Source organism: Macaca mulatta, chromosome 12, assembly GCF_049350105.2.
Source record: "Macaca mulatta isolate MMU2019108-1 chromosome 12, T2T-MMU8v2.0, whole genome shotgun sequence".
In the NCBI taxonomy this organism is placed as follows: Eukaryota; Metazoa; Chordata; class Mammalia; order Primates; family Cercopithecidae; genus Macaca; species Macaca mulatta.
In genome coordinates, this window is record NC_133417.1 from 116,767,697 (window position 1) to 116,793,054 (window position 25,358).

General features: G+C 32.1%; 1 protein-coding gene across 1 annotated transcript in view; it reads right to left on the reverse strand.

The window, feature by feature from the left end:
• The window catches only part of ERBB4 (erb-b2 receptor tyrosine kinase 4), a 1,186,765-nt gene that overhangs the window by 246,481 nt on the left and 914,926 nt on the right, over positions 1–25,358 (reverse strand). Inside the window, exons 17-18 of the mRNA XM_015110887.3 lie at positions 6,020–6,152; positions 1,790–1,912 (exon numbers count right to left, since the gene is read on the reverse strand). Coding sequence (XP_014966373.3) covers positions 1,790–1,912; positions 6,020–6,152 — 256 coding nt within the window. The remainder of the gene's footprint in view (positions 1–1,789; positions 1,913–6,019; positions 6,153–25,358) is intronic.

Here is a 25,358-nt window from a genome sequence, read left to right on the forward strand (position 1 = left end):
TAATATCAAATTTAACTGAATAAAACATGCATGATAAAAGATTAGGAAACTTCTACATTTTGACCTTAGAATACAAGTTTTATTTTAAGGATATTAGATTATTTTGGAGCACTATGAGAGAAAAATTAAGGTTTATATTCTAATTATTAATGTATTTTTAAAATAAATCACTGTTTTAAAAAGAAGAATATTTTGAAATGCAACATTTCTAAGATCCAATTAACTTTAACAGATATTTTGTAAAATGTAGGCTTACACATAGCTTTAAGAAATATATTAAATGCCAGCTGGGAATGGTGGCTCATGCCTATAATCCTAGCACTTTGGGAGGCCATGGTGAGTGGATCACTTGTCAGGAGTTCGAGACCAGCCTGGCCAACATGGTGAAACCTCATCTGTACTAAAAATACACAAATTAGCCAGGCGTCGTGGTACGTGCCTGTATTCCCAGCTACTGGGGAGGCTAAGGCAGGAGAATCACTGGAACCCAGGAGGCTGTGGTTGCAGTGAGTGGATATTATGCCATTGCACTACTGCCTGAGCAACAGAGTGATACTCCATCTCAAAAAACATATATATATAAAATATTTATATATATTATATATAAACATATATTTTATATATAATATTTAATATATTATATATTTATATATTATATATAAATATATATTATTTATAATATATACTATACAAATATATATAATTTATATACATATATTGATATATATTATATACATAAAATATCCATTACTACAATTCCCAAAAGTTACTTTGACATTTTATATATATAATGTAATAAATATATATTTATATATAAAATATTTTATATATTTATATGTATAAATTTATGTATATAAATATATATTATATCATATATATTTATATATTGTATATTTATATATTTATATATTATATATTTATTTATATATATGTAAAATGCCAAAGTAACTTTTGGGAATTGTAGTAATCGATATTACAAGAATAATTCAGCATTAGCCCAGAAGAGTTTCTTAATCTTGTTATTTACCATTAAAATATATTTCACCACATTTAATCTTGGGCCTAGCTTCTGAATTGGTCTTGTAATTAAGGCAAATACATAAACATACACATGCCATCATTTGAGCTTTTCCTTTCCAGAAATATCTCTTATTGAAAACACATAATGTCATCTTTTCCTCCTATCTGACCTGAATTTTGCATATAATGTCACATCTTTAGTTTGCTTATAATGACAAAGACATCAAAACCATGGTAATTATCTACAAAATCATAAATGTAACCAGGTAGGCAAAAAATGATTTAGATAGCAGACATCAGCATATTTGAATAGATTCTAAAAAGAGCAACTACTAGGGTCCTGATGGGGAGGCTTTGGATAAAAAAGCAGAAGTAAAAAAGAATAAAGGATTATGGCATATTGCCCAGGCATGTCAGGGTTCATGGAGCACTGTGTAGGGGTAATGGAAAATGGGTTGTGGCTTGATAGTTGGATAAAAATAGAAATTTGCCAAAAGGAATATGACATAAGGGGCTCAGAAAGGTATAAAGAAAAAACTATACTTGGCTTTGTATCAGTTTCTTGCTTTTCTCTCAAGACTGTATCCATCCCAGCTCATTCAATAAAAATTAATGAATTCATTTGTGCAGCAATTTCTCAATATTATAAGTCTTCCTTTCTGAATATTATAAGAAAATTAGGTTGTCTAATAACTCCATTGGCTATTATTTTTTAAACGTATAAAACAAAACTTAAAATAACTAACGATATGCATTGTTTTTTACTTACTTTATAAACCGTTCCAAAAGCACCCGAGCCAAGGACTTTTACCCTCTTCAACTCAGTTTCTTTCAAAATACGAAGTTGAGCTTGATTGGGTGCTGTGCCACTGGGAGTTAAAGGTTCCACCAACTGCAAAGCGGAAGGAAGAAGATTATACTTTCAATCCAATAGTCAGTCCTCTCTCTCTTTCTTTCTCTCTCTCTCTCTCTCTGGTTCTCTTTCTCACAAAGCAAAAACGCACAAATATAGTTTGCCTTGACACCCAATACCTTTGTAATATGCACCACTCACCATTCACTGACACATTTATGCATTCTTTCAGACCCTGTCCTTTCTCTTCTCCTGCTCTTTGTCAGAGCAAACACAAGTAACAAATGTGTGCCTACCTTGAGGCATACTAGGCTACGAGATTTGATGCATTAAGGAAAGGAAATGCTGCCTTCTTAGAGCTTAAAACATACCTGGGAAGCCAGGACAAATATGTCAGAGGAGAGGGGAAAAAAAACACAATGCCAAAACTCTAGGACAGTGCTGTTAAAACTTTAATGTACATCTGAATTACCTCAAGTTCTTGTTAAATACAGGTCCTGGTTCAGTAGGTCTGGAGTAGACCTGAAATGTCTGCATTTGCATAGAACTCTAAGGGATGCCCAGGTACCATGGTGATCCTCGAACACATTTTAAGTACCGAGGCCCAAGTGTACCTGTTAGATCAATAGTTCTACAATTCTATGATTTGATTCTGGATCATAAGTGAATGCTATGAAATGCAAGGAATCAAACAACTACTGGGGAATGAGGCTCACTAGTTTTGTCTTCCTAAAAAATGTACACTTTAAAATCAAGTATTGAGATGTCTAAGTCTTGAGATAATGAAATTGAGTTGACATTGGGAGGGCCACTGTGAAAAGCAGCCTGGGCACAGCAAGAGGAAGGAGGAGGAAGAAATACAGCAGAATACAACAGGGAGTGGGACAGGTCAGAAGGGTGAAAGTAAGGTGGGAAACCTACCTAATCATGGGGTGGGCTGGGTGTGGTCAAAGTAGTGAAATTAGGCTGATAGTTTTAGATATCATCATTGCTATGTGATTCAGTTGGGGGAATGAATGAGAAGGGGCAAAGTATGTGCATGCGTGCCAATCACTGGCATATGTGAGAAAAAAAAATGTACGTCTAACAGAGGCTCTGGATACCAAAAAGCCTGTATCCTATGTTAAAATTTTAGGTTTTTATCTATGTATGAGTAAAAGGGCAAGTGCAAGAAATAGGAGTTTCTTTGTCTTTTTAAAGTTAAATTAAGGAACTAAACTTTACAAATAGTCTTTTTTTTTTTTTCCAGCATAATAATCAAAGGCTACTACTACTCAAATTGTCTTGAACTCACCACAGTATTTCAAAGTATCTCTTTACAAAGCTAAGTGCACTGTGGCGCTGCAGCTTGGTTATGAATTACCATGCTTCTGTGAAAATCATGGCCTACTTAATTAGTGGAAGATTCTTGAGGGAAGGTAAGTGTAGCTAAAGCAAGAATTTTAGGAAGAATGTAATCAAAAATAACTTAGGTTATCTTCAAATTTTTTTTTAATTGTGAGTCTGACAACTCATCTTCAATTTCATTTTCAAATTTAAGTTATATAAATGTAAATTTGATAACATAGAACTGCATTCAAGTCACATTTTAAAAATCTCAGAAAGAATCACTAAATTATTCGAAAAATTTCAAAATGATTGCTCAACTGAGTTCCCTTTATTTGAAGGCAACTCAACCATACAGAAATCGTTGGGTAGATTTTGATACATATGCTATATGTATAATGAATAACTCATGAATCATTTTTAAAAATCATATACAAAAGTCACATAAAATCACACAATACTGGGAGGGGGCTTCAGCATCTTGGATGAGATATACTTAAAATATACATTGTGTATATGCTTTGGCATATACCATGCAATAATTTCATATTTTGAAAACTTTACAATTCTACCTCACCTTTTTAGCCTTCTTTTTTCTTGGGTATCATTTAATATATTTCACAAAAACATGTTTCTGTGTCATTTAATATATTTTACAGACATGTGGGTTTAAAATTGGAGGTTTATATGACAGTGTTGCCACTCACAGGAAGCAATTTGCCCTTCCTAGACCTTTATTTCTTGTCTGTGAAATAGGTATAGCAATAATCACCTTAGAAACTTGAGAAAGGATGAAATGAGATAACATACGTGGAAAATTCTAGAATGTTGCCTGGCATATTGTAGGCACTAAATCTGTTACTTTTCAAAGGATGAGATCATGTCTCATTAATACATTTTTGAATCACACCATCTACCAAAGCATCAAGCTTACAGTGCATCTCAGTAAGCATGTGTGGAAAAAATGTTTTCTAGTTTTATGCATGTAACATAAAAAAGACAATCTGGAGCAAAATGATTTGAGGAACGTGTACCAACTTTAAGTGTATGGAAACAATATATCAAGATTCAATAAATGTTCACTTCTGAGGCAGATTTCTAGCTTCAGTATTTAAAGATTTAAATTGACCGTCTTAAAAATTCCCCCTTTATTTAAAAGATGGTAGAAAATCATAGTTATTTTCTTTTACTAAGAAAAAAATAGGAATTCTACGATTATCTAACCACCAAATGTAAAATAATTTAGTCTTAAGGAATAATTTTCTATAAAAACAGAACCTGCTTATAAAACCAATAAGTGTGTGTTTATTTAGTAAGGAAATGACAGTTTGAAGGACATTCTTATAAAGCACTGCATTATAAAAACAAACCAAGATAAAGCAACACAACTCTTTTCATGGCAATGAGCCTTCCCTGTGTGTGGTTAAGGGAATTTCTCTTCCATTATGCAGTCACCTAAATGTTGTGTTCCAAGCTTTCAATTCCTTTCCAATTCTAGTTTACAATACTTCGCTTCTCAGAATTCTCTCACCAACTGCCTCAAGCTGACCATGAGATAGAGTTCTCTCTGCCTCCAGTATCCTAGCTAAATTGCAAACATGCATAGCACAAAGCACATGTGTCATGTCCAAATTTTCATTCACATGTGCAAGATTAACAGTAATCAAATTGCTCTTCCATAAGCTTCCAGCTAAAGTAGGAATCATGTTTAGTTTTTCCCATGTATGTAATTGACTACCTTTATTTTGCTTGAACATGTCTGTTCATGAGACAGCTCATTCCAATTGCAGATAACTTTAATCCTTAGAAAGTGTTTTCCTAGAAGAAGCTGTAAGGTAGTCTCCAGAAACTTTCACAGGATACTACTATCTAGATTTTATTTCTGGGTAAAGAGCTAAAATTTAATTCATTATCAGTATGCAAAATGTGTGAGTGAATTAAAATTCCCATTCCTCTCATTCCTGTCAGTGTTCAAAGGAAAAGTCAAATTGTCAGACTGACAATGAGAAAAACAACAAACGTTGGATAAGCTTATCTCAGAACAGAACTGCTCTGAATTGTTTAGATAGGCACAGATGTGTGTATCAGGAGAAAGGTAGGATGGAAGTTGAGAAGGGTCTGGTAATGCATAGTCTCCTGTAATTATTTTTTCCCTGTATCCTGTACCACGAAAACTATCTGCTTTTGTGCTAGAGAACTTGGTGTAGCAATATAAAAGACATTATAATCATTTATGAGTAATTTACATACTCACAATAACCGCCATGCATAATATTAAATGCATCCCATAAATTGTGTTGTAAGTTCTGTGTGATTACAATACTAAGCTTTATCCTGTAAGCTTAGTCTTTCACTGCTGGTGTAATGAGATCATTGACTACCAATTTAATGATCCTAATTAAAACATGCATTCCTTGTCTGTTTAGTTTTGTTCTGAAACAGATTCTCTCTCTTTCTAACATTTTTCTAGCTCTGTCACTGAGATATTTTCGATGCAGATATTTTCTAGATCTGCTGCTATAGAGATATCCCCTGTCTAGAGCTTGCTAATGGAATCCCCCCAACCACACACACAAAATAACAGATACTTTCCCCAATACAATAATTTTGTTGACTACTCCCATTTATCCCCTTGAAGCCTTGACTATTTTTACGATATAATCTGACTTTTCACAAGCTTTGTTTAATGGACTATAAAATAAAAATTTAATTAGGACATTGAACAGCATTTTACTTGGATTAAATAACTGAACATCATCGAAACCTTCTAAACCTGATGAAAATCCCCAAACACATGAAGAGAAGAAATAAATACCTCACCTCTGTTTCCAAGAATCTTCTCAAGGCTCTTTTCTTTTTGATGCTCTTCCTTCTAACATAAACAGCAAATGTCAGACCAACAATGACCAGAATGAAGAGCCCACCAATTACTCCAGCCGCAATCAGGGGAGTTCTGACAACCAGAATGAGAAAAAACAAAACAAAACAAAAGTATGAAGAGAGAGAAGACAGAGGAAGAGAAAAGAGCAGTTGTACAAGACGTTATCACATTTCACAAATCTAGTCATTTAGATGAAATGCAAATATAAAAGTGCATTAGGTTTTGCTCTACCAAAACCTTTTTCATGGTAAAGACTATAGTTGTTTTTGTGTGTGTTTTACGAATAATAAACCATGCACATACAACTCATCTTTGAGGATGAACAGTCACAACATGCCATTTGATGAAAAAAATGTAACACTTGCTAGCAGTATGAAAAACATATGCCAAAACATTGGTGTTGGTGCATTTAATATTTTGCTATTATATATGAATCAACAGGAAATACATTGTAATAATATTGTTGTGGTTTGTAATTTTATTTTCAGTATTTCTCTGAAGCAGGCTTTCACAACAGTGGCACTACTGACATTTGAGGCTGAATACTAGCTTGTTGTCACGAAGTGTCCTGTGCAATTTAGGATGTTTAGTAGCATACCTGACTTCCATCCACGAGATAGTAGCACCCCCATCCTCTAGTCATGACAATGTCTCCAGACATCGCCAAAGGTCTGTCAACATCATCCCCAGTTAGGAAATACTGCTCTAATGCAAAAATGAGTGGTCTCAACACATAGAAACCCCACGCTTCTGGAGTATAAGGGTACCAATACGAGAGTTTTTATTGCCAAAAGTGCTATTTGAAACTCTTATTAGTGTAACTCTGGTAGGAAAAAGGTCAGGAGAAGGATAAAGAATTGGTTCAGACATGTTTTCAGAATAACGACAAGAGTATTAGAATCAATAGTGTGTCTAAGCATCATATACTCATAAAAGAGGTGTGCACATGAAGCATTATGTGAAAAGTGGTAAACAGTACCAAAAAGGGATTAAGAAGAGATTGATTGGAAATCTTCACTCTTAAATGTTTTTGTAATGTATTGTTAGCAAAGATATAATTTTGAAACTGATCACTTCTTAGATAATTTTTTTCCTTGCTTAAACAGCAGTAGTTGTGATTTTTAACTTATTCTAGAGTAGAGCAGTATCTCTGAGGTTTCCGTGGTCAGAGTTCTTAATCATATGAATTTTGTATACCATAGGAAATAATCTTGAGTGAAACACACAGGTGTTACCTAAAAAATATGTGACCATGAAGCCACAATGGATATCAAAACTAAAAAAGAACTTCCTGCATGCTCATGCTTTCCATAATAAAGCATTTTATATCTTGTATTTATATTTTTAAAAGAAATTATACTACATTTTCTTAAAAAATACTTTCTCTTGCTAAATAAAATTCTGCTCAGAGATACATCAGAAATATTAATGGTGGATGATCCTTAATAAAATCTTAAAAGTTTAAAAAGCTTACAAAAAAATCTGTGTAACTTCTTCTATAAATGAAATCATGTCTTTTAAAGATCATGACTACTATATTGCCATATGAAACTGCAGAAAAATCTAAAAAGGTAGTTCATCCTAAAGGTTGTTTCCTGACAGCTCAAAGTACTATAGTATACCGAAATGTTGCTATAATTCAACTAGATTTTTCTAAATGGGATTTTCTGCAGATATAAAAATCTCTGCTGAGAAAATTAAACTATAGTATGGGCAAAAACTCATCACTGTGATATGTTTTTGTTTGTGTAAGATCATATTTTTGAGCATGCAAGTTAAATATGTATTTCAGGAAATATTTTATGTTTCAACCAAAGGTATAATTTTTAGTCCAAATGCTTAACATATCCCTGGAAACTCACTATTATTGAAAGGGTTGTATTTTTGTTTTCTCAGTCCAAATTTTACTGCAAAATATTTACGTATATTTGAGATTAGTGTCCAACATTTCGTCAACTGTAGATTCAGACCAACTCTAAACTTTCTCTGCTTATTTATTTTGCAAAATAATAGGTAGTATACATATTTATGTAAATATATGTAAATGTCAATGTCACTGTACATGAAAAGAAAATGCTCTATTTTGTTTTTTGTTTGTTTCTTTGTTTGCTTGTTGTTGTTGTTGTTGTTATTTTTTAGGAACAAACTTCCAGAAGAAGAAAATAATACCTCTCTTTTATTTTATTTTGGTGGAGATCAATTGCCATATAATTACTATACAGGCAAGTAATGGGCAAAATAAGACAATCAAAAACTCAAGACAGTAATTTCTGTTTTTATAGTTAGAATTTACTTTCAGTATTTTCTCACAGCAATATTTTTGGTTTACTTGAATTTCTTTACTGTTTTTCTACCACTCTACAGGAATGGTAGAGGTACAAACAACCTGAAGAAATAAAGTACTACAATTTCTGTACTTAAAAATCATACATAAGTGTTTTATTGAACATTTTAAGAGGCCACATTCTTCCTATTCCCACAGAATTTACTTTTGAAATATAAATCATTAACCACAAACAAGCAACCAGTGAAATCAAGAGGAGGGAATATTCCATAAGACAACTTGCAGGTTCTTTTTTATTCAGTGAGTGCCATGAAAAAGGTTCCGACGTAGCTTAAGAAGACTTAATAGACATAGCAACTGGATAGAAAATGTAATCCTGGATTAGATCCTGGTTTAGACAAACCAGTTATAGAGTCTTTTTGGAAAACTTGAGAGATCTGAATATAAATTATATAGAAGATGAGAAGATAATTTGCTGCAACAGAAAGACGTGCACCATAAACTGAAAAGATTCGGTTTCCAAACAGTAGAACTTCAATATGAAAAAATCTATATTCATATATATCTACAAATATATCCTCAGATGCATAGATCTGCAATAATATAAAATAAAATACTAAATAGTAGTTGTCTCTGGGTAGTATGAATACAGTGTTCTTATTTTTACTAATTTGTATTTTCTAAATTTTTATAATCCATTTATATTTCTTTTGAAATAAAAGTTTATTAAATTTAAGAAAAAACAAATAATTGTCTAAAAGTTTAGTTTTGTTCTCTTTTTCTTGAATGTTTACTTTGCTTTTTTTTCAATTAAGATTTCATTTTGTTATTCCTTGTCCACTTTTACAATCTAAGTACTTTTGCATATATTTTCTATTCATTATAGTTTGATATGTCTGAGACATTTAATTACTATTATGTTTCTTACATATGCTTCTTAACATTATGTACCATAAAACCAAGATAATCTGAAAAGTTAATACTATTTTCACATTTCCTACTCCTCTGAATTTTTACGATTCCTAGATATTTGTAAGTATAGGATAGATATCTTTTTGTTTGTTTGTTTGTTTTTCCTGAGAGTTTACACTTAACTCCTTTTATGAGGACCCTTTGGGTAAAGAGGAAATAGCAACCTAAGTTGCTTCTTTAAATGGCTGTGCATCTCTCCTTGGTCTAATGATGATAATGGCTATTACCAACCAACCTGTTTCTGAGCTTGAATGTGATTGATTTTATTTTTTTTTTAGATGGAGTCTCACTCTGTCACCCAGGCTGGAGTGCAGTGGTGTGATCTTGGCTCACTGCAACCTCCACCTCCCAGGTTCAAGTGATTCTCCTGCCTCAGCTTCCCGAGTAGCTGGGACTACAGGCAACCGGCACCACACCCAACTAATTTTTGTAATTTTAGTAGAGATGGGGTTTCACCCTAAAAGGATGTGATCAATTGATAGTTTACTTTATTCTGTGACTTGGAAATAGTATAATGAAACTGATATCCTCCCACCACTGAAGAAAGTAATCCCACAGGGATTCTGAATCACAAACGAACTTTGCTAATTTATTTAAAAGCATATGATTTGGTTTTCATAATTTCATTTAGAAGTTCAGAGACAATGAAATGGATTAAATTCTACTGACTTGAATGCAATTATTTTATAAAAGAGCAGCATCTTTCCAAGCTATATTACTCATCATATATATATGTGTGTATATATATATATCAGAATATAAAATGTGAGACCTTATTTTTAAAAACATCCAAATATTTTCTTCCATTGTTCAGTTTTTTTTTTCAGATATCAGACCACAAACAAAATGTAATAAAGTCAATATAATTTATGATTAAAACCCAAATGTTTTAAAAAAACTATTTTGTTATACTCTTTCTATTTAATGTTATAAGGACTGGCTATCTTTTAAAAAAGAACAATAGTATTTTCTAAATTGGTAAAGCTGGTATTTTGATGAATATTGGAAAAAATGTTAATTCTATGATTCTACCTTTTTTTTAAAGGTAAGGCAAGTTCATCACCAAATAAAAGGTTTATTAAATTTTGAATATATGTGTATTTTCTTTAATTTTTTGAATACAGACTAATTTTCAACTAAAGATAAAAGAACCTGTAGTTCTATAAAACACTGATGGTATACTTCCAATTCATAGTATTGACTATGAATCAAAGACTTTCACTTTTAGAAGCTTGTAGGTTAAACTAAATCATTTGAAGACAGGTCTTCAGGATTTGTTGCATCAGACATAGACCTGCTTCACTGCTTATCTATGGGCACTAAAGGTTAAACTGAAAATGTGTGCGTGTATTTTTGTTTTAAAGTATACAAGAAGGAAAAATAAACAAAGACAGGCTAGTCAGATAAATGTAACAGGGATTTTTTTCTTTTTTTAAAAAAATAAACTTTGCAAATTGCAAAACATGGTAAAATAGTATCTCCAACATTACTACCTTATGTTAATCTTTCAAATTCTGTATGACTTTTCCTTATTGTGGCAGAAAGATGCTTTGGAGCCAGGCAAATCTATGTTTTAATCATATGTCTACTTCTAACCAATTGTGAGTTTACTGCCACCATCAAATAGTTTAAATACACATAAATACATTCTTTACCTAAGCTAGTACAAAAAATAAATGCAGAAGGAAATTATATAGTCATGTTTACATTCATGATATCTAATGAATTTGCTTCAAGATCATTTCTAGTATTATCATTAAATCAAATACCTTTAAGTTTAGGAATTATGCAACCCATTTTGGCCAGGACGGTCTTACTTTATGCCAGTCTAATAATCAATAATGCCCCTTTTACTCTCTAAAGTGCGCCATGTGAGAAATAAATCAAATGTTTATCCTATATTTAGCCCAATCGAAAGGTATTTAGGATACCGTGAGTTAATAAGTATTTACCTGTATCTCTATATTAAAATGTGTATGTTGGGGTATGTGTGTATGTGTATATAGGATCAAAAAACGCTTCAGTTTACCTTTATGAAAGGGAATAATTTCTATGAAATCTGACATTTTCATTTTTAGTAGATTATTTCCAATTGAAAATAAGTGCATTGCTAATGACACTCTGTTGTGCCATAAAACCCATGAGTATGTGTAGGTGTGTGCATATATACACGTTCATACCAAAGTGTCTTAGTTTTATTTTCAGCAAGTTTTACTTTCTAGGAAAGTAAATTAATTACTGCATTTTATGAATGTATATGTAACTTAAATGGATATTTCATAAACTAGGGTCAAATGTTATAATTCTCCATAAAGTTATATTTCATTTAAAAAATATAACTAGTAACACTGGCCATCATCCTACATCCTATCGTTCTTCTGAAAATCTTACAGTGGCTATAGACAAAAGCATGAGTCTATCATTACCCAGAAGCCAAATGTATGCTCAGGGGTATATTCTGTTTTGTAAATTGTTCTTGCTGTAAGAAAAATATAGTTGATCAAAAACCTATTGACTCTCTATTAACATAAAATTCTTATAATTCATTCATAATTACCAACTGAGACAAGGAATATAACTTTGAAAACAATAACATTTTCAATATTTTATTAATTATGTGTATAATTTAAACATAGTAAAGGTCTGTTTCCATAAGAGAAACACATGATTTGACAGCCATCAGATAGTCACAGGTTTTATAGCATACAGGGTGTCACTAGCAATGCACTTATTTTCAATGGGAAATAATCTAACAAAAATTAGAATGTCAGATTTTCCTAGAAATCATTCCCTTTTATAGAGGTAAACCAAAGGCTTTTTTGATCCCATAGACTACCTTTAAATTTAAATCATTTAGCTCGACTGAATGTGAACTTTCCATTCTAATAATTTCCAATACTTGTATATTTTATGATTAGAATTTAATTTTCACATACATTGTATAGTTTCACAATAACTATGTAACACATATCTTATAAACTCCATAATAAATATAAGAAAATAGAAAAGATGCCTGGATAACATAAATAGTAATGCTAACATTTTATGTATTGGAGTCTCAAGTCCATTAAACTTTCAGCTATTATATTTTTTCTCTTTCTAAAGATGATATATTTACACAAATATTTTTCAGGTATTTCTTCAATATCTATGCTTGATAGTAGAGAATACAAAATGCACATAAATGTATTTAGGGTTTTTCACAGAACTTTTGACTTTATATTTAGTTATATCTTAATATTTTACTTCTCTTTGGACTATCATTTTATCTGTATTGCTATATTCATTGTGATTTACTTTTATTAAATCCTTTATATGCTTGGGTGTAAAGTTTATAAGTGACATTCTTCTTTTAGCTTCAGTTTGTTTTCTCAGTGAGAAAACAGTTAAAAGGTTTTTTTTTTTTTTTTTTTTTTTTTTTAACTTAAACGGGATTTCCTTTAAGAAAGGTAAAGACAAGCAGTATCTATTATTACAGTGACAGTACCTATTGTACTGCTACTCTGTTCTGCCTTCCCCAAAACAGTTCAGATTTCAAACAAGAGACCTTGAAATACCAGGAGACATTGAAATTCCCCAGAAGACATTTTAAGGGTTACTGCCTAGGGCAAGGAGAGCTACGTTAAGGGAGTTCTTTTTCTCCTGCAAGTAGTGCTTATTCTGACGCAGAATTCAACCTGCTTTATAAACGTGACACATCTTTTCTTTTTGAGCAAATGAAAGTGATCTTACAGTTTTTAGCTGATGAGACCTGGGGGATTACAATAGGTCTCTGTCCTTTGATTAAGGATCAGGATTCCTCTATTACATTTCAAATATGACCAAAACTTTAAGTGCTGAAGTAAATGAATCACAATGTACTGTCCCCCTTCCTAAGCAAATTTGAATGTTTTGTGACTTGCCTTTATGTGTTAAAATCAATCTTTTTTTCAATATGTGAATGCAATATTTCATTCAATAACACAGTGTTGCAAACATACTTCAGGAGCAATATTGCCATTAAATGAATATGTAAATATAATCTGATTCTTTCATATCTAAATCAGCTTCTGAGAAAAAAATTTCAAGTAGTTTCACAGCAAATCCTTCTCTTTACAGGTAACATCTACACATATCCATGGGCTTTTGTTCGTGTTTTCAAATTTTGGGGAAGTACATAAACTTATACACTCGACTTTCAGGCAAATATTCTCATGTTAAGGACACCATCCTCAGAATATATATAATCTATCTAGGAATTTCTACACCCAGGGTTTTCTACAACTAACGTGTTGAAAAAGAATTATGCCAGGGAGAACTTTCTTTTTAACAGGGTTTTTAAGAGGTCAGATGAAGTTTTGATGCTTTTATTAATTTTTCCACAGTTTATACCTATTATACAATATCATATATCTATATACTATACTAATACAGTACCTTTATAATTGTTTATATACTATTATCTAGATAGAATATATATAAGGATCTGTTTAGTGACACAAGCAGAATATTATAAATATTTAATTACAAAACGAATTAACCATTAAGTATCACTGTGTCCTATTACTTACTTATTATATGGGCAAGGTAATATGAAGCATCAGAGCAAAAGATTTAAAAATCGAGGATTCAGTTCTTACAATTTCAGTTACATTACATACCAAAATTGTTCGGCATGATAAGGAATTTAAGTTTCATAATAGAGCAGAAAGTATTACATAAACACTGCTCTGTGAAGAAAAGTGGGAGAGGGATAAATTATGGCTGGCACCATTCTTGTTCCCATATTTAAAAAGTTTCCTTTGCCTTAAAATCTCCATTCATTCCATGCACTACAACTTCAGATACTTTGTTGCTAATAGAGAATATATTCTATGTATAAATTGCCTCTACCTTTATATGGGAGCATAAAACATACACGTTTGTGTCATGCTTATTGGGCACAACTACATAAGACAGATTTAGAGCAATCCCATTTTCAGAGTGTTTGCGAACTTTTTTTTTTTGAGAAGGAGTCTTACTCCGTTCTCCAGGCAGGAGTACAGTGGCGCCATCTCGGCTCACTGCAACCTCTACCTCCTGAGTTCAAGTGACTCTCCTGCCTCAGCCTCCTGAATAGCTGGGATTACAGGCACCCACCACCATGCCCAGCTAATTTTTGTATTTTTAGTAGAGACAGGGTTTCACCATGTTGGCCAGGCTGGTCTCAAACTCTTGACCTCGGGTGATCTGCCCACCTCGGCCTTCCAAAGTGCTAGGATTACAGCTGTGAACCATCAAGCCTAGCCTTACAAACATTTTAAAATAATAGCTTGGTTTGTTTGTTTCCTTCATAGTCAATTCTGTATATAAAGCATTTTTGAATTTCTTTTTACTATACTTTAGATTCCCCAATCCTTGTTTTAGACTGAAAGAAAAAATTTTAAAAAATAAAATGCTAATAAAGAGGGAGTAAAGAAGTGTCTTTCTTGGGAAGTATCACTACTCTTTATTCAGATGATGTATTTTCTACTTACATTGGCCTGCTGGTCGCCTTTTTTCCTGCTGAGGAGACCTACGAGTGTGCATCGGGGAGTTAGTGGCCTTGACGCATACTGAAGATTTGGATGATGTGAGATGGGAAAAGACTTTAAGAAGTGAATACAGTTGTAGGAAAAATACCAGGATTTTTGGACATCTATCTAGAGTCACTGGACATTTCTTGCAGGATTAATGAACAAAGTTCCTTTTACTAGATATTTTATATGTGTTATGTGAAATAATTCTTCCAATATAATTGATTATTGATGTATGGTGAATCTGAAGTAGGCTATACAACTTGTCCAAAGTCAGAAGCATTCTAACTGGATAGTGAAGCCTAGATTCTTAGTATATTTTTCTCTAAATCCTTTTTCCTTTAAAATATAATCATAAGGGCATATTAGGAAAATTATTCTGGTAGAAAGTTGTAAGATAGATAATCAGGAAAAGGAAAAGAGATGCGAGAAAATTAGTTTAGCTGACTGTTTTAAGACTCCTCATGAGTAGCAGTGAAAGACAGATTACGAAAGTTTAAAAGGAGATATGGTGAGAAAAAGTATTAACAGCAGCAAAACTGATTAAAAGTATAAACTTAACAGTGAAGAGAGAAAAAGCAAGCATCAAAAATGACTAGACCCCCATGCCTAAGGGAATATATAAAGGCCCATGATGCCTTATAGGGACGTGCAGAAATCAGGAGAGAGACAATTAGAAGGGAGAAGTTTTTAATTCTTTTTGATCTATGGATTTGAAGCACTAAAGGGTATCCAAAATCTATGTCATTCCATTCAACTTTTACGATTTCTGCATATATTTGTTGTTCTTTTTAATTTCAAGACCCATACCTGTGTTGATTTTATTAATAGCTTCACATTTTTAATTCAAGTGAGTCACAGACAACATTCTATTCCATTCCCTTTAAGTTTTTCCAATACTTTATTTATTCTCTAGGAACATTCAAAATCCAAAGGAAGAAAAATGTGGCTCAAGGGGCTTTATTTCTTTTCTACTTCCTCCCCCTTTCCCTTTTGCTTTGCTGACAGACTGTATCATTTTAGGTGGTTTCACATCTCTCATTAAGATAAATTCTACTGTTCCAAACTGTTTTTGTTCTTATCTTTTTACTGACCTTTTGAGATTATCAGTTGCAAGAGGAACAAACCTTAAAAATATTTAATACATTTAAAAAACCTGTTCATAGTACTATTTGCCTTGGGTAACACATGTTAGAGTCAGATGCCGTAGTAAGGCTACATTGATCTCATTGCTAATTCTTGTGCCTTAATGTCATCCCCCGTTTGGAGAATTTAAAGTTTGACATTAAATATTAAAGCTTAAAGAAAATTCTTTAATTGAAAAAGACAATTAAATATAGATACTCCAAAAGAGGCCCCGTCATATTCTTTTATAATTTGATAATTTTTTTTTTTTTGAGACGGAGTCTCGCTCTGTCACCCAGGCTGGAGTGCGGTGGCGCGATCTCGGTTCACTGAAAGCTCCGCCTCCCGGGTTCACGTCATTCTCCTGCCTCAGCCTCCCGAGTAGCTGGGACTACAGGCGCCCGCCACCACGCCCGGCTAATTTTTTATATTTTTAGTAGAGACGGGGTTTCACCGTGTTAGCCAGGATGGTCTGGATCTCCTGACCTGGTGATCCGCCGGTCTCGGCCTCCCAAAGTGCTGGGATTACAGGCGTGAGCCACCGTGCCCGGCCAATTTGATAATTTTTATAGAAGCAATCTTATGTTCCAGATGCAAAGCTGTAAGTACTAATAAGTGGCTTCAATTTTATTGCCATCTCTGTGACTGACCTCAGTTCATTCCATTTTGTTATCATGCTTACAAGAGTATTTGTTTTGAAGACTTACGTGTCTTAGACTACACTTGATTTAGATATTTATAATTATTCTCTCTTGGATTCTATTTCAAACTAAATTATAAGCCCCATGAGGTTAGGACCATCATTTATAATTTTTGTTTCTTTTATCGCTCTAACTAATAACATTATCTAATAAGTTTATCAATAATTGTTATAAAGTGAATCAAGTAGTTAAGTGGGATATTTTAAGTAATAATGAGTTCTTAAAAATGCAACTCTTCCTCTTGATTTTACTCTTTGGTATTTGGAATACTTTTGGAAATAGCAAAATATTTTCTTTGCATTTATCTCTTAGTTTGTCTAAAACTGATCATTTTATTTCCATTCTCTTGATTCTTGAATTAACTCTCATCACATTTTTAGTCTCTGCCTCTTCACTAAATCAGTTCTTATCAAGGTCATCAATGGTTTCCTTACTGCCAAATCAAACAGTAATTTCTTAGAGCTAATCTTAATCTCGTGGTAGATTTTCATACAAATGATCAGTTCTCTTTTCTTGAAACACTGTCCTCCCTTGACGGCCATCCTTTCCCTAGTTTCTTCTCTGTCTGGTCAGTCCTTTTCACTCATTTTTTGCTATTTGCTCCGTATTACCCTGACCTCTAAATATAGGAAAGTCTCAGGACTCAATCATTGGATTTCTTCACTTTCCTACTTATGCCCTAGATGGGATGTACCATACATCTCTTTATCTATGTAATGATAAGCAAGCATATTCAGAGATTGAAGGTAAAATAAAAGAATTTCTATTTTTATAATCTCAAACATAAGTCCTTTAAGTGCTGGAATTGTGTCACAAACACTTTCTTATGTTTTAGAGTCTAGTTTATTGTCTCATGAAAAGAAGCACTAAATACATGTTACATGAATAAATAACTGAATGAAAGTTTACTTCCATAAATATTTACAAACTTTTTATCTTAAATCAAACCTCAAAAGCACATATATCCTTCAACAGTCTCAGAACTCCCTATATGTTTTTAAACTTAACAAAAGTATAATTCTAAAATATCTTTAATGGAAAGAAAATGAGAAGAGTTATTTATGAAATATTTAAAGTATTTAAAGAAATAATGCTTTATTTCTTTAAAAAATAAATAATACTTTATTTCTTTGAAGTATTATTTCTTTAAATACTTTAAATATTTAAAAGAGTTATTTATGAAATATTTAAAGAAAATGAGAAGAGTCATTTCTCTGAAATGAAGCTGATACATGTTTAACATTTGCTTATTCCAAATTTCATAGTACTTGGTAAAATAATATTTTCTCCTAAAAGCAGTGAAACTAATCCTGAGACGAGCTGTTATTTTTCTTTGCTGGTTTTAGTTTAGTTTATCTCTCACCCTGACCATATTGTGTCCAAGTCCCAGGCTGACTAAAGCAACAGTAGTTCCTACTGCCTTGCTCCCTAACACATTCCAATTTAGTGAGTTTTAAAATGTTAAGTAACAACTTCCTCAGTCTCTCTGCATCTTGGTGTAAACACACAACCAAATTCTTGCCAATGAAATGAAAGCAAAGGTTAACCATAGGAATTCTGGGAAAGAACAGGTAGAGCTGATGAAGCCGATTCCTCTACTTCTGTCCTTGGATGTAATGCTTAGAGCTGCGGCACTCAGTGTACTATCAAAACAGAAAGATAATAAAATGATATAAGTTCTAGTCCTGTTGTTACTGATCCATGGAACCCACGGCAACAGCTATGCCATTTCTAGACTACTGTTATGAAATAGAATAACACATAAAACTCTTGGGTGAACCCATTACTGTTTTTACTTGTAGGCAAGGAAGATACTAACTGAAAAGTTAGTATGAAAATTGACTATGTCCAAATTTTTTCACTTTTCCTTTTTTCTTGCATTTTAACTGTCAAATGCATCATCTCAAGATACTTGGATTTTTAAAAACATAAATGAAGTCAATGGCCCTTTCCTTTCTTGTTAACACTTACTATCTCTGGTGCTTCTATTATGTCTGCTTCATTGTCCCACTCTCCTGGTCATTGACTAGGTTTTACGTGTATCAGACTTTTCTGAACCCTTACATTGGAGGGGGACAGAGGTGGGAGGAAGTGCCTCACACATTTATAAGTAACACTAAGTAGAAACTTGTAGAGCTTCCTCAAGGATGCTGCCTCTAAATTGTGGAATTTAAATATGCTATAATAGATAGGATATTATGTGTCATCCATTTTCAAGTAGTGATAAAATTCAAAAGTAGTAAATGTTTCCTGAACTTATACACCTCAAGCAAATATGTACTGAAAGATCAATAAAGAGAACATGAAGAAACACAGCTCTTCATTAGCATTTAATTTGGCAAAACGCGAACATCCAAGTTTTCTAATTTCTGGATCCATAGTAGATTGGAAGTAACCCAAGGAAAAAATGAGAGGGTGAGACTGTTTCTGCCTCCACAGGGGACTTGGCGAAAAGACAAACAAACCCTCCTTTCACAGAGGCTTTTGGTCATTGCACCCCACTTTAAATAATGTTTTTAACTTAGAATTGATTAGTTTTTGTATTCTAAGAGGAGGTTTATTGTGACTGAATTCACAAAAACACATTTTAAAGCATTTAATAACAATGTTTAGTAATATAACTCCTTTCTAAACTTATATAAACACCCGACCCCTAATTAGAACACATTTCTAATTATGGGGAAACCCATTTTTTTCAAAAGCTATTGCCTAGACGATGTTATGATTCTGCAGATGCTCTGAATACAGATTCACAGCCTCCAGATAATGTAAGAGAAAAAAAATCAAAACTAAGCATTTAAAACAACATTGAAATAATATAATACCAAGACAACTTTATACTTTGCCTGAAACCATTTCATTTACATGCAAAAGAAATATTTACTACTAAGGAAAAAACCCACATCTACATGAAACATTCTCTTCCAAGCTAGAATATTAATTTTCCAATCTGTTCTTTGTCTTTTTTTATTATTAAAATTGTGTATACTATTAACAATCAGCCATATGTAATGCTATGTATTGTTTATGGACATCCAGCAGAAGATCTTTTAAAATCTTTTTGTTTTCTAAATGGTCATAAGAAAATCATCTAAAAGTAATTTGGAATAAACATAGTGCCTTCCATTTAAGTTTCCTAAATGAAGTATATCTATAAACTTTCTTCTTTTCAGTCTTTGAACTTTCAGATTGTGTATCTTTATTTTTTCATTTAGAAAATTATCTAAGCAAATGACTTATCTTTACTTATAATCATGCCAATTGAGTTTATGTAAAATCTAAGTTTTTCTTAGAGCCAAGGGGGAGGAGAGTAAGAGATAGCAGTTACTGGGTCCTAAATTCACCCTCTGGCACTGAGTTAGTTGCTGAAAAACACTAACATCTCTTCTTGAGTACTTATTGGGATCACTAAGTATGTTAGTATTTAGCTATTTGCAAATAGTCAACTACAAACAAACAAATGAATCTAAAGAACAAAAGTGTAAATTTAAGATGATATGCAATGGGCACTTTCTTATAAAATTCATGTCAGTTATCCTTTATTATCAAGTAATGACATCTGTAATAACTTAAAGAGAAAAAGAGAGAGACAGAGAGAAGCCCTCACAATCTATTCTTAGTGTTTTATAAAAGGATTAGGCATTGCTATGACTAAGTTATTCTATAAATATTATTTATAATTTCAAAACTACATAGGATCAAAGCCATCCTGTGAATTTTATATATATATATATATTTCTTATTCCTCCATAAAAATAAATGATGTTGAAATATTACAGATACAAATATTACAGATGACCATCTAGGATTACTTGAAACTAATTAACAAATCAACAGACTTTCAAAAATTAAACTTCTTTATCCATCAAGATCTCTGTATAACACGATTAATGGCACCATAAATGAAACTATTAAGCTCATTAGAAGAAATTTCTAAGTTATGCAGTCTTTGGCAACTTTTGGTGAAAAACTTGCAGCCATACTTTGATGGAACTTGTTTAATTTTAGATAGCTATGAAAGATAATGATCTGTTATAAATTTATGTATTTTATAATGACACTATAATTCAAATGTTTTTTAACTCATGTTGTAACTTCTGTGATATTTAATGTGTTTTCTGTTTGACTTTTTGAATAGCAATTCACATATATAAAAAAGAAACTTGAATGTTTTCATGTATTTTAATTAATCCTAGCTAAAAATACTTTGGTAATGCAGATACACATACATATATATGTTATGTATTTTATAATTTTTAAAAGGCAAAAAAAATAGGGATCGCCTATCTTTCAATAGGGAGTTAGTAGTAAATTGATACTAGAGAATACTAGGCAATCATAAAAAAGGATTATGTCTGTTGATCTGGAAGGCTGTCCATAAAGTACTATTAACTGAGTAAAGTTAGTTACTGAATAATGTGTAGAGTATGCTCCCTTATCTGTAAACAAAAACCCTTATTATTGTATATATGTATTAGTATGTAGAGAAATGTGTGGAAGGACTAATGTGTAGACATAACATATACATTTCTATTTAATACTCTGAGCATGTATTACTTTTGTAATTTTAAATTTTATTTAAAAATATATTTTAAAAAAAGAATTAACCTTAAAAGACAGAAAGAGGGAAAAAATAAAAAATACCCAAAATATGATGAGTTGGTGAGCTTTAACCATCAGGATGATGAGATCTATATTTACTTGCTTTGGATTTAAAAGAAAGGCATATGGGACAAATTGCTAAGATCAGAACCATTGCTTGAAGATAAATTTAGTTACATAAGTACAATCAGAAGCCAAAGAGATTTTATTTGTAAGGGAATTCCATCATAATTTCTTATTTGAAAGCATACAAAAACTGAAATAGGAAAAATATTTCATGATGTACTGATTTACTAGTAATCTGTACCTGCACAGTTGCACAATTGCTGATGTTTGTAGTAATGATGTGATTTGGAGTAATTATTATGTATCAGCATTTTGCAATTAACACTACAGGTATGGAAATTTATTAATGTCTCAGAACACATACAGGATGCTGTTAGATTCTGATTATGTATTTAACAGTCTTCTAATTTAATGAGTCTAGTCACTGAGAGCAAACCACAACCTGTTATTTTCCATGCAAAAGTAAAATAGGGTGACCTTTAAGTTAGAGACATGTAAAGAAACACATTGCAAATTATTGAAGATTTGTGGATTAATGTCAGAATATTTTAAATGCAAAAATTAGCCCAGTTTGTATTTGAATTTAATATTTCAGACCATCTCTCTCCTCATACAAATACACCTCCTCCCTTTCGGCAAGATGATTGCATCTACAACCTCAAAGAGAGTTTAGAATTTTACATAAACTCAATGTTTTCTTACAAAAGTTGTACATTTATCTGTATCTTTATCCTGTAATTATTTTCTCCAATAAAATAATGAAGGAGGGAATCTTTTCTTCTCTAAGACTAATCCTTTCAGATTTTCTTTGCCTCTTAATTCTTCTGATTCTTTTTTAAGGAAATTTTTATAATTAATAATCTCTTCTCTCTCCTGTGTCTCCAGCCTCTCACACTCTATAAAATCTTCCAAAACAGACTCAAAATTTCACCCTTTCTCAAAATATCTTTCTCTTGATATTATTCCCATTCCAACTATTTCCCAATCTCTCTCTCTTCTCTCTCATCTACATTTCTCAAAAGATATCAACACTTGGAGAAACTTCCATATCTGTATATTAAGTTTCCCATTTAGCATCACTTGAATATGTCAAAGTCACTGCAAATTCACCACATCCGAAACTAAACACAGGATGACTAATTTAGCACCCTTCTACTGTGACAAATCTCAGCTAATGTTACCCCCATCCATCCAACTTTGCAAGCCAGAAGCCTACAAAAAAAAATGATTAACAGTTTCTTATCCCAATTCCTTCATATCCAGCTAATCACTAAGTATGGTATTACATTTTAAGTTCTAAATATTTTTTGAATCTTAACACTTCTCTCCATTCACTCGAATTTCTGGCTCCCCAATTCCCTGATTACTTATTCCAATAGTTTTAGCCAGCCATTCACATTGATAATACTAAATATTTACATTACCAACAACTGATTAAGTTAGAAGGTCAATACTTGCTTCCCAGTCAGCATATGGACTCACTCCCTTCTAGAACATTTTCTTCACTTGGCTTCCGGGGCTTCACTTTACCTGATTTCCTCCTACCTCCATCCATTCTGTCTCAATTTCCTTTGCCATACTATACCTATCTCTTCTGTTCTGCTCGTATAAAGTATGGAGTATTCTAAGGCTTGGGCAGTTTTCCATCTATGCTTTCTACATATGGAATCTCATTTAATGTAACAAATTTAAATATGAATGATGACCCAGACTCCTCCCTTGAGCTCTACAGTATTATATTTATTTGCCTACACAAAATCTTCACTCAAATATCAAATAAACATCTCCAATTTGTTATAACCCTAACAGAATTTTTTATTTTCCTCAATTTGTTCTATTTCCTTTTGAGTCTTCTCCATCTCAGTTTATGACATCATTCTTACTCAGTTACTCAGGTCAAAAACCCAGGTGTCATTTGTTGTATTTTTCTTTTCTTACCATCTGCATATCACATAATCATTTATAATTTTCCTCATAATAAATAATCGTGCATGTAAATAATATAAACCAATATTAAATAATATTTTCTCTTTCCCTACACAATGAATTTTATGATATTAGGAATTATGTTAATTTTTCTCTCTATTCTTTCATCAGTATCTTAGCCAACATTTAACATGTAGTAAATACAATGAATATTTATTGGCTGAATATTGTTGAATAACATATATGGAGGAGGGTTTTTGTTTTGTTCTGTTTTCTCCTGTTAAAAACAAATAAAATATAGTATGTTTGACTGTGTCGACAGTGGGAAGAATTTTTCTTGGGAGAAATCACTTTTTACCGAAACAACCAGAGCAAGATGATACACAATCTAAGATTCATAACCTATCACCTACAATCGTTACTACTTCCAATCAGTTTTGCCCAATCCCATAAATCCTACAGTATGATCTAGTGACAACAAGGAAGTGCCTGCCAAAGTCCAGCACTATATTGTCTTCTATTTTATTTTATTGTCCATGAGATTTGAATTCTTACTTGTACTTTTGATGAGGGAGGCTGGGGATGGTAGCATTAATGCAATTAGGAACAGGTGAAAGTTGTTCTCATATGAAACCACAACTTTTTCAAAGCTCTGCAGAATCTGAAAATAACTCTCACTTTAGAAAATACTTTTAAAAACTGTGCCTATATTTGTCTATATATGTCTTAAATTAGTATATCTGACGTATTTAAAAAGTTACGTTATTTACAATTATAGGAGTACATGCTTAGATCATGGAATTTATTGGTCCAGGGTAAAATACTCTGTGTGAGAACTGCATTATAAAATCCTATACAGAGGTAGGCTTAATAGGTAAAAATTAAAACTAAGAGAAAGACATTGAGTGATTTTTTTGTAAATTGCTGAATTACTCTGTTTCATCATTTATGAATGACAATAGTGACTACTGTTTTTATATGCTTGTCATAAATATTAAATGTCATAGTGTAGCACATCTGATATAGATACATATTAGGATTTTCTAAAGGTGGCAAAAACAAGCTCCTAGCTACGTATAAGATTTTGGAAAAAGCATCAGTACTCTGAGAAAGAAATAAAAACTGATGTTTTGGTTTTCCCTTTGGTCCTTTTTTTCCTGGTGTGTGGAACAATACAGCTATTCTCTCTGGGATTTGAACTCCAGGATTTGGAGGTCAGAGATTGAACAAAGGAGTAGCTTTGTAAATTTATCTTGCTTTGTTCAGAAAAACATGGCATTTTTCCCTCAACAAGTAAACTTTTTATGGTAAAAGGTTTTTGTTGTTATTTTATTTTTACTCTACTAAAAGTAACTATAATTATTCCATAAATGACTCAAGCATATGGAACACTTTACACTGAGCAGAAGAACAGAATGCTATAAAAATTACAATGGCTACAAGCATTCAGAGTTTATTAGAGGTGAGGTTCCCTTTCCTTATCATTCATTCTTTAGTACTAAGTTACTGCAAAATTATAATGAAATTATACCTCTTTGGGTTTAAGGGTAGATGATGGCAGAGTAGGAAATCACTGTAAGGGAATTTTGTTGATAAATCAAAGCACTCTGCTAATTAGCTCCTGCCTATATACATAGTATAGAAAAATAATTGTATGTTTATGAAAAAATGATTAATTAGGGAATATGCTGAGGTAATAAGAAAAAGGCATGAAGAGAGCAATTTGAGTTAATATCTACACATCATTTTATGTAACCACATCACAGAAGGGGGTCTCAGTTAATTAGATTCCCCTAGTTAAATAGAAAATATGAAAAATGTACTTACTTAGACTCTAATACAATATATGCCTAAATTATATGATAAAATAAGTTCAACTCTTTTCTAAATATATGGCAGACATAAAAACAGAAACTTTGGTGTCTACTTAAGAAATATTTTTGGTTAAGTATTGTTCATTTATAAAAACTGAAACAACGTTTTAATTAAAATATGGGCTATAAAACAAATTTAAGAAGATCTATGATATATAATTCCAACCCTTTGAGTAATGTTCAATTTTAAAAGT